Source organism: Saimiri boliviensis, chromosome 1, assembly GCF_048565385.1.
Source record: "Saimiri boliviensis isolate mSaiBol1 chromosome 1, mSaiBol1.pri, whole genome shotgun sequence".
In the NCBI taxonomy this organism is placed as follows: domain Eukaryota; kingdom Metazoa; phylum Chordata; class Mammalia; order Primates; family Cebidae; genus Saimiri; species Saimiri boliviensis.
Genome location: NC_133449.1, coordinates 229,445,074 through 229,462,578, shown reverse-complemented (window position 1 = coordinate 229,462,578; position 17,505 = coordinate 229,445,074). Strand labels below are relative to the sequence as shown.

Sequence of the window (17,505 nt, the reverse complement as noted above, 5' to 3'; positions counted from 1 at the left end):
GTGAACACACTGTGTGCCACACATGTTTCTAGGCTTGGGGGCTAGCAAGATAAACAACACAGGGTCACTGCCCTTCAGGAGCTTGGCATTTTACGGCAATAGCCCTTAACATGACCAAAAATGCCAAATAATTTGAAATGTAAAAATTACCTTTGAGCAAGACACTGCAATTTCCTTTCTGTTATCTACAATTTCATCCTTTAAAAAGACATAAAAATTTATATTACATTGAGAAATTTCATTGCAAGTTATATATATTCAATACATTAAGACAGTTTGAATTTGTACTTTCTCTGTATTTCACTTTAATTTATAAGATTTACGTTAGAAGCAGAATTCTTTGCATTTTTTCTGGCTATGTCTGTTGGATCCCAATTTTCTGTTTAAGTTAGTCCCAACACATATCCTCCTGTGAGTGACTATAAATACTCCACTTCCCTGAGATACTATTGGAATTTAGTCTTTGAGACTCCCCTCTGCTTTTCAATAGCCCTCCTACTGGTCTCACCATTCTTTCCTCTTTAATACATTCTCCATAGGGCAGCTGGAATTATCTTAAAATTACTAAATAACAATAACAATTAAGCACTTACTCTGCCAGGCCCTATTTTTTGTTTTTGTTCTTGTTTTTTAGAGACAGGGTCTTGCTCTGTCACCTGGGCTGGAGTGTGGTGGCATAATCACAGCTCACTGCAGCCTTGACCTCCCAGGCTCAAATGATCCCTCTACCTCAGCCTCCCAAGTCCCAAGTAGCTAGGACTGTAGGCACGCACTGCCTCATTGGGCTAGTTTTTAATTTTTCTTTTTTGTAGAGATAGGGTCTCCCTATGCTGCCCAGGCTGGTCTAGAACTCCTGGGCTCAAGCGATCCTCCTGCCTTGGCCTTCCAAAGTGCTGGGAATACAGGTGTGAGTCACCATGCTCAGTCTTAAGTTCTTTATATACAGGATATCTTCTAATGCTTTTAAAAGACCTGTTACTGCCATCAGCCTGCAGATAATAAAATCGTCTCAGAGAGTTTAAGTGATTTACCCAAGGTCATGAAAGGTGGAACTGGGGCTGGTACCCAGATCTGTCTGATGCCAGAGCTCATGTTCTTGACTGTGTATGCATATTGCTTGGCTCAGTACCTTGCTAATGGTAATTATTTTCAATATGATAATTCAATTAGGTCCTTGTTAAATAATTACTAGACTCATTTTGATTCAATAGGGTAACATATTACAATCTTGGCATTTTTTCCCCCAAAATTGATCTTTCTCAACTTGTCTGATATTGGTGTTTTTTCATCAGAGTAGAATGTTGTTGAAACTTTACTTGTTAAAGTTTGGGGTTAGGAAATAGGCCAACTTCTTTTGTGAAATCTTAGATATCAGATGCATCAGTGTCAGTGGAAGTGGGCCCCATTCTATGGCGACACTGTTTTAACTCACACCTACTGAGCACTGCCCGCAGAAAAAAGACTGAAATTTTTTGGCCTTCTTAATATGTTTTGTTTATCTCCATGAGTTTTAGATATTAAAAAATAATCATCTCAGTATTATCAATTTAAAACTCTTGCCTTAAAATCATTTTAAAGTTTTTCTTTTTATTCTTGATCTTCTGTAAATGGTATGAGAAGGAGAAGGTGGAAACCCAGTTGACTAAAGCCAAGGAGCTAGCTTCATTTCATTAAGTCAGCCATGAAGATTAATAAGAATTGGTTGATGGCAATTCCTCCTCCTCCTCCTCCTCCTCCTCCTCCTCCTCCTCCTCCTCCTCCTCCCCCTCTCTTCCCCTTCTCCTTCTCCTTCTTCTCCCTTCTCGCTCCTTTTTCCTTTCTTGGTTGACAGGGTTTCACTCTGTTGCCCAGGCTGAAGTGCAGCGGCATGATCATCATAGCTCATTGAAGCCTCCTGGGCTCCAGCAATCCTCTCACCTCAGCCTCCTGAGTACCTGGGACTACAGACGTGCGCCATCACACCCAGCTACTTTTAAAATTTTTAGTGGAGATAAGGTCTCACTATATTTCCCAGTCTGGTCTTTAAGTCCTGGCCACCAGCAATCTTCCCACGTTGGCCTCCCGAAGTGCTGGGATTTCAGGTAGTAGCCACTACAGCTGGTCAGTTGGCAACTTTTTAAAAATAAAAATCAATTAAAAACATTGTAGCTTGAGAATTCTCTAGCATCTTAAGGGCAGGCATTTGTGCCTGTTCCAGGAGCCAAGGGCTGCAGGTACAGATCACCCAAGCCCTTGTGTCTTCTCCCTAGTCCATCCCCATTATGTGCTTGTCTTTTGTATGTTATCTAGTTTCTTTATTTACTCACTCCTTTCCTGCATTCTCAATGTTAATTTTTCTCCTATTCTGTGTCAGGAACTGTGCTAATCATTGAGAGTGGGAAAAAAAGGACCAAATCAATACAAGGTTGTGAAAGCACAATGTGCTGAGAAGCTAACATTTTGAGAGTGAAATGGTGGGGTGGGAAGGGGAATGTTAGGAAAGGTGTCTCTAAAAGGTGAAGCTTGGGTGAGTCTTAAATGAGATAGGGCTCTTCTAGCAGTCAAGGGCAGGGACAACATTCTAGAACGAAGGAAAAACATCTGAAGGCACACAGATGAGAAAGAGTGAAAGGACAAAATTCAGCTTGTGTGATTGGAGCCTGGGGCTGTGGAGAAGAGGTAAGGGCCGTAGAGGGAAGGAGAGACCAGATCCTGAAGAGGCCTCCATCAATGTAGTGTCTTCATCAGTCTGTGCTTGTAAATCGGACAGCTGAAGCTGTGCTGTTTTTTCTGCTTTGTTATCTTTTTAAGTTTAGCAAGATTGACTGTTGCTAGGTTTATAACTACAGCTAAAGTAGGTACCACGCTACCCTGTCACCCCATACATTTTCTAGTTGGCTATCACCGCTTGAGATGTTAACCCTTTGAGGGTCATTAGAACTTGAGGTCCCTTTAGTAGACAGTTTCTCTCGGTTGGTCTGCTGGACTTCAGGCCTTGTGGCACTCTGATCACCTTCTTCAGCCTTCTTCACATTTGGTGTAAATGTGAAGAAACTACTCAGGTATTTTGGACCAGTTTAGCAAAGAGACTCCTCTCTCAGAACATATAAAAACCAAGGCCTTACTAAAGAGAAAGCATTTTGCATCCATAGTTCATTAAAACAAGTATGTTTTGAGCTCGTCAGCTGACCAAGAAAGTCCTTTCTTTCACTTAAGAAGATATACTGTTTTATACAGTTGCTTTGAGGTTTTCCCTCAAAACCTCCTAATTGTTTATCATACAGAATTATCTATAGTCAGATGAGGCAGCAAAGAAAATTTAAGGGTTGATTTGTTAGTGGATATAGTATAGCAAATCTCTACCAAACATACTAAATTTATAAGGAAATTGGAGCCCACTGGCTGAAGTTCTTTTCCTAAATGTCATATACTAAGGATATCTTAATTCTTTTCTTCAGGTTCAATTAGCAGAATTTCTAGAAAATTTACAAGAAAAGTCCTTGAGGATTGAAGCCTTTGTTAGTGAGATAGAATCCTTTTTTAATACCATTGAGGTAAGTTAACACACCCATTTTGCTTTAACTTGGCTTGTTCACAGTATCAGAAATAAATGATTCTGAGGTAGAGGGATCTGACTTGGGGATTTTGTGTGCATGTGTTGTTTGCCATTGTTGGTTCAGTTCCATTCAAAGCGAGGATGCCTAAAGTCTTCTCTCTGTGCATAATCAGTGAGACTCCTTTCTGTCTGTGGATAAAAGATTTGCCCTTAACAACAGACATGCATTTATTACGCACTTAACTGTCATAAGGCAAATGCTTTACATGCTTTACCTAATTGAATCCTCACAATAATATGAGAGAGGTGTTACTATTATTGTTTCCATTTTATAGATAAGAAACCAAGTCTTAAAGTCCATTCCTCTGCTTTCCTGCCGCTCACTGGGTTAACTCCGCAGAAATACTCTGAGTCACTGTCCAGTGTCCCATTCCCAGGGCCAGTGAGTGCCTCTCACAGCACAGCTATTTCTGATCAGTTGATGCTCTCCTAGCTGCTGGCTCCTGTCCCTTCTGTGGGGAAGAGAGGAGCTAGCAATGCTCCATCCTTATACAGAAATGGCCCAGTACCCTCACCAGTCAATCAGGACTGGCAGAGGGCCTGAGGCCACTGCAGAGGCTGCTGCACAGTTCCCCTGCTACTGGGGCCACTCCACATCCCGGTTTGCTTGTGAGAGGTGTGCTTAATTCCAATTGTAGATCAACTAATACACTCTAGATATTTCTGATGTCCCTCTCCCCAGGTGTCCTTTGTAGAGAGTAAATTACGGGATCATCTTATTACTAGCCCCACTAGTGAAGATAGCCAGGCATCTGATGGGTGTGTCTGGATGGGCAACGAAGTTACTCCGTCTGTGGGATAACCTGCCACCTCACTGGAGAACATTTGGGGAGGTAGCGCCCTGTTCCATATCCGGGCTGCTTTCTGCCTTGTGCTGTGATTTTAGTGGAGTGATGCCTCTCCACTCCCTGAAGGCCAGGGATCCTCACCCATCATGATGCCATTTTCAAGTTTCATCGTGTGTGAGTGCAGGTGGGCAAGCCTTCCACACACACACACACACACACACACACACACACACACACATATACATATATATATTTGTATTACGGCAGCTAAAACCTTTTTGATGATACTGTTACAGTAAATTCTATTGCTTTATTGCAAAGTTAATTGTGCAAAAGAGATTGGTAGTTTAGAAATTGGAACTGTGCATGCGATGTCTGATTTTCTGATCAGGATGCTAGAGGTCGACTCTTTAAATGGCTGGTGCTTCCAAAAAAAAAAAAGAAGAAGAAGAAGAAGAAGAAGCATGAGTTTCTTATTTCATTCAGAAGAGGATTTTTTTTTTTTTTGCTTGTTTTCAGGAAAACTGTAGTAAAAATGAGAAAAGGCTAGAAGAACAGAATGAGGAAATGATGAAGAAGGTTTTAGCACAGTATGATGAGAAAGCCCAGAGCTTTGAGGAAGTGAAGAAGAAGAAGATGGAGTTCCTGCATGAGCAGATGGTCCACTTTCTTCAGAGCATGGACACTGCCAAGGACACCCTGGAGACCATCGTGAGAGAAGCAGAGGAGCTCGACGAGGCCGTCTTCCTGACAGTAAGTGCCAAGTAAAACGGGCTCAAACACCTTGCGCCCACTCTGGCACATCTACTTTTAAAGCTTCATCTCTCACTATTCCTTAAGATTATTTATATCTCTGTGTGGGATTTATATAATTCTGGCATTTAAACATTATTTGGGCATGCCTGATGCCTATAGAAAAGGCTCAGCAAACCCTAAAAGCCTCGCTGCCCAGATCCAGCTGAAAGATACATGGAGACAGCTCATGGCATCATCGTTCCATTGTGTCCCACTGGATTGGTCACCATCTAAGAGGGAGGGAAGGCAGTCTTGTTCCTGCCATGCTTTCCCTCTGAGGGCCAGCTCGCGTCCTCTGGCTAGCTCCCGGGGCTGTGCCCTCCACTCCCTAAGCTGAAGTGACCACTCATGTGGACCACTCCCCCTCTGAATCTGGCCAGAGAATAATATTTGGGTGTGCAAAAGGATGGCATCATGGGGTATCCTCTCAGGTAATAAACATGTTGGTGCTTTTACAAGGGAATTCCTGGGGACAGGATTCCTTAATTCAAGCAAGTAACTTGTAAACATGGAAATTCCCTTGGGTGCTTCAAATTGCACCAGGAGGTGCTCCCAGCAATCCCCAGAATATTCTGTGAGATGCTGGCTCTCCATGGAGCCAGGATTCAGCAGAAATAGTGGAGATGTTGGGGGCGGAGGAAGTACCACTCTTAGGATGACCAGGAACCTCCCTGTCAAAGTTCCCCATCTTCCCACCCTTTAGAAAACTTTGGAGATACAGCAAGGCAAAACGGAACAATGTTAGCATTTTGATTTGCCTCTGGGGACACCTCTTGCCAGGGCAAATTTGAGTGAAGAGGACATGGCCATCCTTAAAGAGAACTAAACTCATTAGATTGTTTTGTGTGTAACTAAGACAAAGCTTCTTATTCATAAATTGGGCACTTCTTGTGAAGCATAACATTAATAAAGTGCTTTTTGTTCCCTGAGAAGCTTATCTTTGTTTGATAAGAATAAAAATAATTTACTTCTTTCTAGAAGAATAAATTGAAAAAGAAAAAAAAAGGAGGCGTTTTTCCTACTTATAAAAGTAACATTACCCATTTTTTTAAAAATTGGAAAATATAGAAAAGCACACAGAAAATATCACTCAGATAAATACTGATTACATTTTTGATATCGATCCCGTCATTTTTTCCTGCTTTAGAGAATTCTGTTCTGGAAGCTAAGCCGTTGGTTGATGAACAGAGAGAAGCAGAGCATAAGCGACTCATTGCTAGTCGCTGATCACAGAGACGGGGCCAACTGCAAACGAAAGCATCCTCCATCCCTGCCCCGACACTGCCCATCCCACTCCCCCAACCCCGCCTTCTGAGCACTTATGTCCTTGCTGCCCAGGCTGAGGCCACCAAAGAAAAGCGACCTCAGGGAAGCTGAGGGGTTATGATTTTCAAATGTGGGTAATCTTAATGCTCCCGGTTGGTGTTTTTTTCTGTTGTTAATTAGTGCTCTCTCTTTCTCTCTCTCTCTCTCTCTCTCTCTCTCTCTCTCTCTCTCTCTCCGTCTCCTCCTCTCTCTTTCTCCCTAAGTCGTTTGAGGAAATCAATGAAAGGTATATAAAACATGGCATAATATAGTGGCAAATAGCATGACTGGATGCCTGCTTTTTAATATTTTGGTGCCTTATAGAAAATGAGCTGCCAATTAAAAAATACATTTAGTGGGCTACAGTATTTTCACTTTTAGACACAGTGCTTTTAAAAGCTAAATGACAGCTTTGAAAGAAAACTGCATGTGCTTTAGTTAAATAACAATTATCATAATGTAGATTTTTAACTGCTTCCTTCAGATGTATTGTGCATTGCCAGCCTAATCTAGGCCATCTTTCCCGTCACTGCATATAGAACATTTTGTAGATACTTAGATGCATTGGTTAAATATGAATATTTGAAAGAATCATTCATATCTGCCTTGAGCAATTTTATGATTTATGTAATCTTAATGGACTGTTCTATCATTTTCTCTTGAAAAGATAGTCCTGCATTTATCTCCTCTTTCCGCTCAGCTAACCTAAATGAATCTCCCTCTTTTGATTTTGTTTTGTTTTGTTGTTGTTTTTAACACTTCGTCTAAGAGAATTCTTCATTCTTTTCAAAAGCAAAACACTCAACAAGAAATTAGAACATGTTGTCTATAAAAGCATGTAACATCAGACTTATGTTTGTCTTTTGGAGCATCTGATATTGAAGTTTTCTGACAGATCTGACACATTCTTTTGCCTCATAGCAAGACTTAAGGTCTTTCCTTCTGGTTTGAGCCTAATGCTTTCTCCTTTTAGTGTAATTTTAAATGTAAATTTCTAAATTGTAAATATCGTCCTCGTTTACTTCCATCCCAATTTAAATTTTGATACGACATGGAGTAAAATCAGAAATTTAGATCTTTAATGTATTAAAATATAGAAAAATGGATTTAGATTAGAAATATGATTTTTTAGATAATTGAAATCACACAGAAGAATCATATTTACCTAAAAAAATTCTGTTCAATAGAATATTGCCAGTTAGTTTTATGAAAATAATTTGTATACTAATATTGGCATTAATCAATAGTGTTTTATAACAGTGGCTCTGTTATGAGTAGAATTCCCCAAAGAGCTTTTAAAAATGCTGATGCCTAAATTTTCTGAGATTCTGACTTAATGGCTCTGGGGTGAAGCCGAGCATTTTTAAGACTTCCTAGATGATTACAATGCACAGCCAGGGTCGAAAGTTCTAGTTTATACAGTCTATCCTTTGACCCAGTGGTTCCCCAAACTGGCTGTGCCTAAATCACCTGTGCAATTTGTTTAACCAAAGATCCTTCGGTCCCACCCCAGATCCACTACATCAACATTTCCAGAGTGACGCCAGGCATCTGCTTGTTACCAATTCCCACAGACAAGTTTAAGACACCAGTCAGTTCTGGAAACTGATACCTAGACCATATTCCCACCTCCTCTTTCCCTCTCTTCCTCCTCCCCTCCCCGCTCTCACCCCCCTTCCCTTCTTCCCTTCCTCCCTCCCTCCCTTTCTTCCTTCCTTCCTTCTTCCTTTCTTCCTCCTTTCTTTCTTCCTTTTTTTTTTTTTTTTTTTTGCCAGGGTCTCACTCTGTTGCCCAGGCTGGAGTTCAGTGACACGATCTCAGCTCGCTGCAACTTCCACCTCCTGGGTTGAAGCAATTCTCTTGCATCAGCCTCCTGAGTAGCTGGGACCACAGATGCCCTCCATCACTCCATCATTCCCTGCTAATTGTTCGTATTTTTAGTACAGATGGGGTTTTGCCATGTTGCCCAGGCTGATCTTGAACTCCTCAGCTCAAGTGATCCACCCCCCTCCAGTTTCCTTTATTTTAAAAAAATTCTATATTTTTTCTAAATGTTATTGACATTTCTTTTTTATCCAAAAAGTACATGGATGTACAGTGCCATTCCATCCCAGTATAGATGCATATTTGCTTACTTATATTTTATCCATGAATGGAAGATACTGCTCAGTAAGAAAATGTGGTGAGTGAAAAGTTGCAAAAATGCAATAGAATGTTTTTACCTTTCTAATCATCAGAATGTTGCAAATATAAATTGACATCCACTTAATACTAAATACTGTTTCTTTGGTTTTGTGCTTGAATGTGTTTATCTGTATGTCATTTTAGTTAATTTCTATTTCACTGTCCAATCAACAATGAATTAATTTTTTGCGAAAGTTGCCTGTCACTTAAAAGCGAGTACATTTGGGCTAACCATTATGTTTCTGTAAAGAAAAAAAGACAACAAAATTTTGGGATTTGGTGAAGAAATATGAACAATTAAAAAAAGCCCTGTCGCACATGTGCATATATGCATGCACACTCTTGATGAAGCTGGATGCATCACTACAAAGCCTTCCATGTCCTCAAGAAAACTGTTGTCTCAAAGTCTCGATGTTATTGATGTTCCTTTCTATAAGAAGTGCTAAGTATCTACAGTTGACCCTTGAACAGCACGAGTCTGGATTGTGTAGGTCCACTTACATGTGGATCTTTTTCAATAAATATGTTGGAAAAATTTTTTGAGATTTGTGGCGATTTGAAAAAAAAACTCAAAGATGAACTGTATAGCCCAGAAATGTTGAAAAAATTAAGAAAATGTTAGGTATGTCACAAGTACATAAAATATATGTAGATATTAGTCTATTTTATCATGTACTACCATGAAACATACACAAATCTATTATAAAATTAAAACGTCAGCACTTACGCACACAAACACCACCGTCCATGGCACCGTATGCAGTTGGGAGAAATATAAACAAATATAAAGATACAGTATTAAATCATAACTGCATAAAATTAACTGTAGCAATACTGTAATACTCAAATAATTTCTACAACTATACTACTACCATACTGCTTTAATAATTTTGTAACCACCTCCTGTTGCTCTTGTGATGAGCTCATGTTGTATATCTGCTTAAAACACTGTGTCACGCTAATCATCTCCCTGTGAGCAGTTAGTCCCTCCAGTAAATTGCACATTGCAGTAAAAAGTGATGATCTCTTACGGTTCTTGTATATTTTTTACCATGTTCAGTGCAATACTGTAAACCTTGAATAACACCATGATACCCATATGAAGTGGCACTAGTGATCCTGGATGTGCTCCCAAGCAACAGAAAAGTGATGACCTCACAAGAAGTTGAATTGCTTGATATTTTCAGTAGATTGAAAATATCTAGTAGTCTGAAAATATTGGGGCTGTAGCCGCCATTGCTTACCATTTCAGGTGATTCATCATCGTGTAAAGAGATGATATGAACTTAAAGAATTAATAAACACAGTATTAAGGTATTAATACAGTACTGTAAGTGTATTTTCTCTTCTTTATGATTTTCTGAAGAACTTCTCTTTTCTCTAGCTTACTTGATTTTAAGAATACAGTCTATAATGCATATACAAAATATATGTTAATCAACTCTTTAGGTTATTGGTAAGGCTTCCAGTCCACAGTAGGCTATTTATAGTTAAGTTTTTGGGAAGCCAAACAACACACATACATTTTCAACTGTAGAAAGAGTCCGTGCCCCAAACCTCGTCTTGCTCAAGAGTCAGCTGTAGTTTATTTATTTTACTTGCCACTTTTTCTCCCTCCCTTCATATTATATCTCTAAAGACAGTGTTTGTATATTAAATGATTTTTCTCAACACTAAAAATGCTTAAATTAAGGAATGCTGTCAAACATATTTAGACTCAACATTTGCATATCTTGAAAAACACATTTGCTTAGAAAATGCTCTTCTGTTGAGGGGATTCATTTTTTTCTCATTTTGCTCTTTTGTGTTATAATAATGAAAATGAGTTGCAACCATTGTAAGACCTGCTTCTAAAAGGATGTCTGCTTGCCTTTTCATATGCTGATATTAAACTGGAATAAGTCGGTACATAAGGGAAAACTGGAACATTTTGCTCGTGGTACCTACCATCAGAGCTCTTGTGCTACGAAATGTCCTACATTAATACACATCAGCAGTGTGTATTTTTAGAGGACTTAGTACATGTATGGGGCACCATTTTTGTTAATTCTGAGCCTATCATTTCCACCTGCTCCATCCCTCGAGTCTTAATTCACGCTTGTGCTGTCTTCCCTCATCTAGACCCTGTGGAGTTCTCCCACCTGACCTCAGACCTCTGTCCTCTGCTTGCCCTGACCCTTCCTTAGACACTTGCCAAGATCGTTGTCTAAATTTCCCTTTTGTAACAATTTTGTGGTTCTCCCTGCCTTAAAAGACAAAATTGAACTCTAATTGGGTATGAAAGGCTCTTCGTAGTCAAGCCACAAACCGCTTTTCTATTTCATCCCTAGCTGTCTGTATTTCCCAACTCCCACGGTGCCCTCTGGCCCTCGAATGTGCTGAATTGCCCACCTCCATGCCTTGGTTCATGCTCTTCTATCTGCAACACCCTTCCTTATTCTCTCTTCTGCCTAGGAAACTCCTACTCATGAAGACCCAGCCCAAATGTTACCTTCTCTTTAAAGCCTCTCTGGAACCACCTCCCCTAAATCAAATGATAGTGAATTTTATTGTTTCTGACAATAGTAAGTGTAGAAGTCACTCTTTAAATATTCAGTTTTATTTTATATTTTTCCTTCATACTGACCATACATCCACCGTCACTGAGATCCTGATATCCTCACCCACACAAAATTATTGGCCTCTAATTTATTCAAAATATGTTTGTTAAATGGCCATCATGTGCCAAGTAATGCATTAGAATACAGAAGTGTATTCTAACGAATCATGTATTCTAGTGAATACGAAGGCCTTTCTCGAATGTAAATGGTGTTCTGGTGAAGCAGACAGACAAAAACTAAAGAGGCTGTGATAAGTCTGGGGAAATAAAACAAAGCCTAGCGAGGAATAAAGGGGGCAGCCAAGGCTGTTTAGTAACGTACAATCTGAGGAGCTGACATTTGAACAGAGATCTAAATTAAGTCAAGGAAGGAGCTGAACAAGTGTCTGGGAGAACAGAGTTCTAACAGGAAGTGCAGTGGGTCTGCTAGGGAAACCAGGACGTCCATGGAAATGAAGCCGATGCACTTCCTTGCAGCAGACTGAGTTGCTGGAAGAGAATTCCAGTCCTGTGTGAGAGGCGTGCCCAGAGGAGACCTGCTCCTCTACTTGGAAGCCTCTCATGCTAAAAATAATTTGTGTGTGTATGTGTGATAGAGTTTTGTTCTTGTTACCCAGGCTGGAGTGCAGTGGCACAATCTCGGCTTACCACAACCGCTCAAGGATTCAAGGAGAATCCTTGAGCGATTCTCCTGCCTCAGCCTCTCAAGTATCTGGGATCACAGGTGCCCCCCATCATGCCCAGCTAATTTTTGTATTTTTAGTAGAGACAGGGTTTCACCATGTTGGTCAAACTGGTCTCGAACTCCTGACCTCGTTATTCGCCCACCTCAGCCTCCCAAAGTACTGGGATTACAGGCAAAAGACACGGCATCATGCTAAAAATAAATTCTTTTGCAAACTCTCTGTTTCCTCTTTCCCCTTCAGAGTTAACCTTTTTGTCACTGTTTGTTTAAATCCAGATTTCATCTGGATACAAATGCTTAGACTTAGCCTCAGTTGGCAGTCCAACTAATGAGGGTGTTGAGTCCATAAGCTGTTGATTTATAAATTGTGGCTTGTTTAGTCTTTCACAAATGGCAAGCTTTATTCTCTTTCACTGCTCCTTCCCCAGTACCTAGCACAAGGCCTGGGACATAGTAGGTAAACAAGTTTTGAATGACAAAATGACTAGAAGCTTAATATTGAGGTTTGAGAACAAGGCCATCCACAGTGTGGAAGTTTCCAGACGTGCTCTTGGCATGTTTATCCTTTGAAGCCTCAGTGGGTATGAAAGGCTTTGGATACTAAGTCCTTTCCCTTTAGGAAATAAAGAAAATAATCACTAAAATGAAGTAATTTTTAGGACTAATTTTATAGGTAAAATACTTAAGACTGTATTGTTTGATAGAATCTTTTCTAACTAGAGGAGATAGGAAAGAAATTTCCAATATTACCAGTGGCCTAAGAATAGATTTTAGACATATATTTCGAGACTTCAAGCCTTAAATCCTCTTTTGGGGAGAGTGAGAGTCCCTGCCTTATGCAAAAGCACCACCACCAACACCAGCTTCATTTGCAACAACTGTTTTCCACTTTCATTCCACATGTGAATAATTTTTTGACTTATATAGAGCTCTATTCCCCTGATAGGTTGCTTTCTGCAATGGAGAGCACTGCTTCTTTAGAGAAAATGCCTGCTGCGTTTTCCCTTTTTGAACATTATGATGACAGCTCGGCAAGAAGTGACCAGATGTTAAAACACGCGACTGGTAAGCATTTTAACATATTAATTACCTAGATGAAATACGGCAGTTTTGGCTTGTTTGTTTTGTGTGTAAAGGATATGTACACAAGATTTTAAGGGATGTAACTGGAAAAAGAAAAGTATTCGTTGTAAAATGTTACAGCTAGACTCTGAAATCAAGCATGAGACCCACATCCCATTTCTGTGGGCATTTCCATCTGAAGCTTTATGACTTGCCGGGAGATTGAGGAGGTGGAAGGAGCCTGGAACCAAAGGATCTCCTCTTTTTTTTTTTTTTCATTTAAAAATAAGATTTCTCTCCCTCTCTTCTCAAGAGTTGTTTGCCTCATACCAGCAGCCAGGTATAGAAGAAAAAAGAAGTCAAATGTTTTCCTATGTGTCGAACAGATTTCTGTTTATGAGTGGTCTTCCCCTCTTCAATTCAGTTCTTTTCCCCTTTTTTTCAAACTAAACAGATGAGCTTAGAGAACTAACAGCTCAGCACCATGGTCTGTAGCCAGGAGCCTCCCACTCAGCTGTCAGAAGCATCCTGCCAGCTCTTCACAATATTTTTTAATGTGCTATTTTAACAAACAGGACAATGAAACTTATTTAGATTTTTCAAAGCTGCCATGTTTCAGTGAAGTTACCGAGTTTTACTTACTGTACAGTGTGCTCAGATGTCCTCCTTAAAAGATGCTATAATCTTCCAAAACCACCTCAAAGATTACAGCCATTTGGGAGGCTGAGGTAGGAGGATCACTTGAGCTCAGGGGTTTGAGTCCAGACTGGGCAACATAGTAAGACCCTCTGTCTCTAAAAAAAAAAAATAAAACCCCAGAAACAAAAACAAAAACAAAAAAAGATGGCTGTTGTGTTTAAATTGATTATCTTTCATTCCTGTAAAGAGTGTTAGTTCAGTAACTACTAAAAAGGCTACTGTTGTGTCCAAAAAGACAAAACAAACAAACAAAAAAACCACAACATCACACAACACACAAAAAAAACAAAACTCCACCAGCCCTTTATAAAATTAAAAACTCAATCATTGATCTTTAATGGATTTTCTCTAGAAATATCTCAAAACAAAGTGTGTTTTATTGTAATGTCTTTAAGAAGGATTAGACCAGGGCAGTGATTGCAAATGAAGAAAGTTTGATTAACAGAGCTAATCTTTTGCTTTTAAGGGATTCATTATATGCTAGTGTTCATTTAGAAGAATATGCCCTTTGAATACTTAATGGACGATGAGAGGACATTTAATATATTTTTGACGTCACAGAGTTAAAATGTCACAAAGTGTTAGCAATTAATTCAGCAAGGGCACATGGCAGTCCCTGTGGTTTGAAGCCTTTTATGGACAGATGATCTCAGAGCCATGAATGTTACTGTGTGTATCTTTTTCACAAAATTGGAGCCCAAGGTGTTGACTAGCTGCTAAAAAGTTTTTGCTCATTTTGTGACACCTCTTGGATATGAAGTCCTCACCTGTTACCTGAAAAATTAATCTAATGACCCCCTTCCTAAACTAAGCAGAAACAGTGAGGAAAGGATGTGTTTTCCAGTGACAAGTAGCAGCCCATATGATTTATTTCATACTTAAACACGATGCCCGGCATAGTGGGAACCATTAAGCATATCAAATCATCTCATCTCAACACAACCCAAAGAGGTAGGTTTTGTTATTTCCATTTGACAGGTGAAGAAAGGTGAGGAAAGAGAGGAACAGAAAAGCATTCTATTTTCAAGACAACGTAGCCGGTTGGGGTGTACGTGGCAGGGGAGTTTTGCACTCCCCTATGGTTCAGAGTCTGCACTTGAATCACTGCCCCACAGCGAAGAGGTAGAGTGCACTGCTGAGAAAGATGAGAGAAACACACATCATGGATAAACAAACATAAATCTAGGCTTCCCTGACGCTGGCACCTGGGGATTTTTTTTTAATTGTGTTAAAATAGACATAACTCAAAATTTACCATCTTGTCCATTTTTAATTGTACAATTTAGTGGCATTAAGGACATTCTTATTGTGGTACAACCATCACTGCCATCCCTCTCCAGAGCTCTTCCTCTTGCAAAGTGGAAACTCTAGATCCAGTAAACACGGATTCACTGTGTTCTCCCCCTTCCCTGGCTCCTGGCAGCCACCATTTTACTTTCTGTTTCTGTGAATTTGATTACTCTAAGTACCTCACCTAACTCGAATCGTATGGTGTTACTCTTTTTGGCACTGGCTTATTTAACTTAGAGTAGTATCCTCAAGTCTCATCGTGTTGTAACGTGTCAAACTTTTCCTCCTCTTTAAGGCTAATATTCCATCGTATGTATACACAGCATTTTCCTTCTCTGTTCATCTGTTGGTGGATACTTGGGTTGCTTTCACGTTTTGGCTATTGTGAATAATTCTGTTCTCCTGAAGGCCAGGTTGAACGGAAATGTGTATCTGGCCATAGATTCTGAAGTCTAGTTTGGTTAATGCTTAACTCTCCAAGTGTGGCGGCTCTTTTGGGGCACATTTCGTCGGGCAAAGGGGTGATTCTTCTGCCCAGTTCCTTAGCCTCTTGTCATGAAGCCCTAAACTTTCAATTTGGTTTTTTTTTTGGCATCATACTTTTTTTTTCCAGACGGAGTCGCACACTCCGTCACCCAGGCAGAAGTGCAGTGGCACCATCTCGGCTCATCGCAACCTCCACCTCCCAGGTTCAAGCAATTCTCATGCCTCAGCCTCTCAGTAGTTGGGATTACAGGCATGTGCCACCACAGCCGTCTAATTTTTTTGTATTTTTAATAGACATAGGGTTTCACCATGTTGGCCAGGTTGGTCTCCTATTACTGACCTCAAGTGATCTACCTGCCTCAGCCTCCCAAAGTGCTGGGAATGCAGAAGTAAGCCACTGCGCCCAGCTGGCATTACACTTAATCAAGTTTATTACTACAGAAGTGTAAACAGAGTTGCTAAACTCTGGGTCTCTGATGTTGTCCTACCACATAAGAATTGTAAATCCAGCCATTATTATTAGATTATATCTATGCAATATTCTTATTCCCTTTTCATTTCAGAATTCTTTAAAAGTGAAAAGTATTTCCTGTTTCTGAAAAAAGGTGTTTTTAACGTTAATGCTTTTGGGGGAAGGAGCACATTAAAACAAAATTTCTAACCTACATACTTTGCTTCTTCCTTAAAATTAAGTGATTTTTTTGGATCAATTAATCAGTTTTTAAGTTTGTTAATTTACCCAAGAGAGAGAGAGAAATGTGAAAGATGTTTTCATTTTTAAAAAGCAGATACGGCCGGGCGCGGTGGCTCAAGCCTGTAATCCCAGCACTTTGGGAGGCCGAGGCGGGTGGATCACAAGGTCAAGAGATCGAGACCATCTTGGTCAACATGGTGAAACCCCGTCTCTACTAAAAATACAAAAGAAAATAGCTGGGCATGGTGGTGCGTGCCTGTAATCCCAGCTACTCAGGAGGCTGAGGCAGGAGAATTGCCTGAACCCAGGAGGCGGAGGTTGCGGTGAGCCGAGATCGCGCCATTGCACTCCAGCCTGGGTAACGAGAGCGAAACTCCGTCTCAAAAAAAAAAAAAAGAAAAAGAAAGAAAAAAGCAGATACAGCTCCATGTATAATTCAGAGGATAAAAGCGGGAGCATTTTCATTGTTCACGCCTCAAGTAGTTCTCAAACACTGCCTCCAAGATGATCGACAATTAGTTGAAACATTCTGCTTGGTCCTTTCATAGACTTGGGTAACATGAAAATCTACTGAACTACATTTATCCGGATGGAGTCCTTGAGAATGTAACATCCATTTCCTGCTGGGAAGACAAGCAATACATTCCAAGACAGTATCAGGGTCTCTGACCCGTGATCAGTCCCTGGGGAGGCGTTCTTACCAGCGGCCTCTGCCTTAGCATGCAGCTTGCTCCACAGGTCTACCTCCGTGGCCTCTGTGGCTTTCCAGATGATTGGTCCCTCGTTCAGCCCTCGTCTTCAGGAGCTTCCTGCCTCGACCCTCTGTTTCCTGTGCTCCTGCCAAGGCCCCTTTGCTTGCTGAATGTTAGTGTTGGTTACCTGCCCGTCACTTTGCTAAGCACTTGATCAATATTATTTACTTCTTACAACAATCCTGGGAGGTAATGCTATTATTATTGTTTTCTCATTTTAAAGATGGGGAAACTGAGGCTAAGATAACAGAGGGGGGCGGATCTGGTGTTTAACAGGCCAGCCACTCTGCACTGAAATCCATGAACTTGACCCTTCTCTTCTGCTTCTTGTTTTTCACAACTGTGTATTTCTTCCGCTCTTTATCGCCATTGAATCTTCTGTTTGTCTTTTTTCTTACATTCTTTAGACCTATTTATGTTTTTCTCATTTTTACCTTCTTGCTGAACTGAACTTTATTTTTGTTTTCCTTTGGTGTCCACTTTTAATAAAGTAATCTCATAAAATTTGGTCCATATTGTTAGTATTTCAGCAAACTTATGTCTCAGGAAATTGTTGACTAGAAAAAAATAA

At 40.2% G+C, this 17,505-nt stretch overlaps 1 protein-coding gene across 1 annotated transcript in view; it reads left to right on the top strand.

Moving 5' to 3' along the window:
* CMYA5 (cardiomyopathy associated 5) overlaps positions 1-17,505 on the top strand; it is a 104,530-nt gene that overhangs the window by 51,552 nt on the left and 35,473 nt on the right. Inside the window, exons 3-6 of the mRNA XM_074384321.1 lie at positions 3,438-3,533; positions 4,903-5,136; positions 6,708-6,730; positions 12,898-13,016. Of these exons, the coding sequence (XP_074240422.1) occupies positions 3,438-3,533; positions 4,903-5,136; positions 6,708-6,730; positions 12,898-13,016 (472 nt within the window). The remainder of the gene's footprint in view (positions 1-3,437; positions 3,534-4,902; positions 5,137-6,707; positions 6,731-12,897; positions 13,017-17,505) is intronic.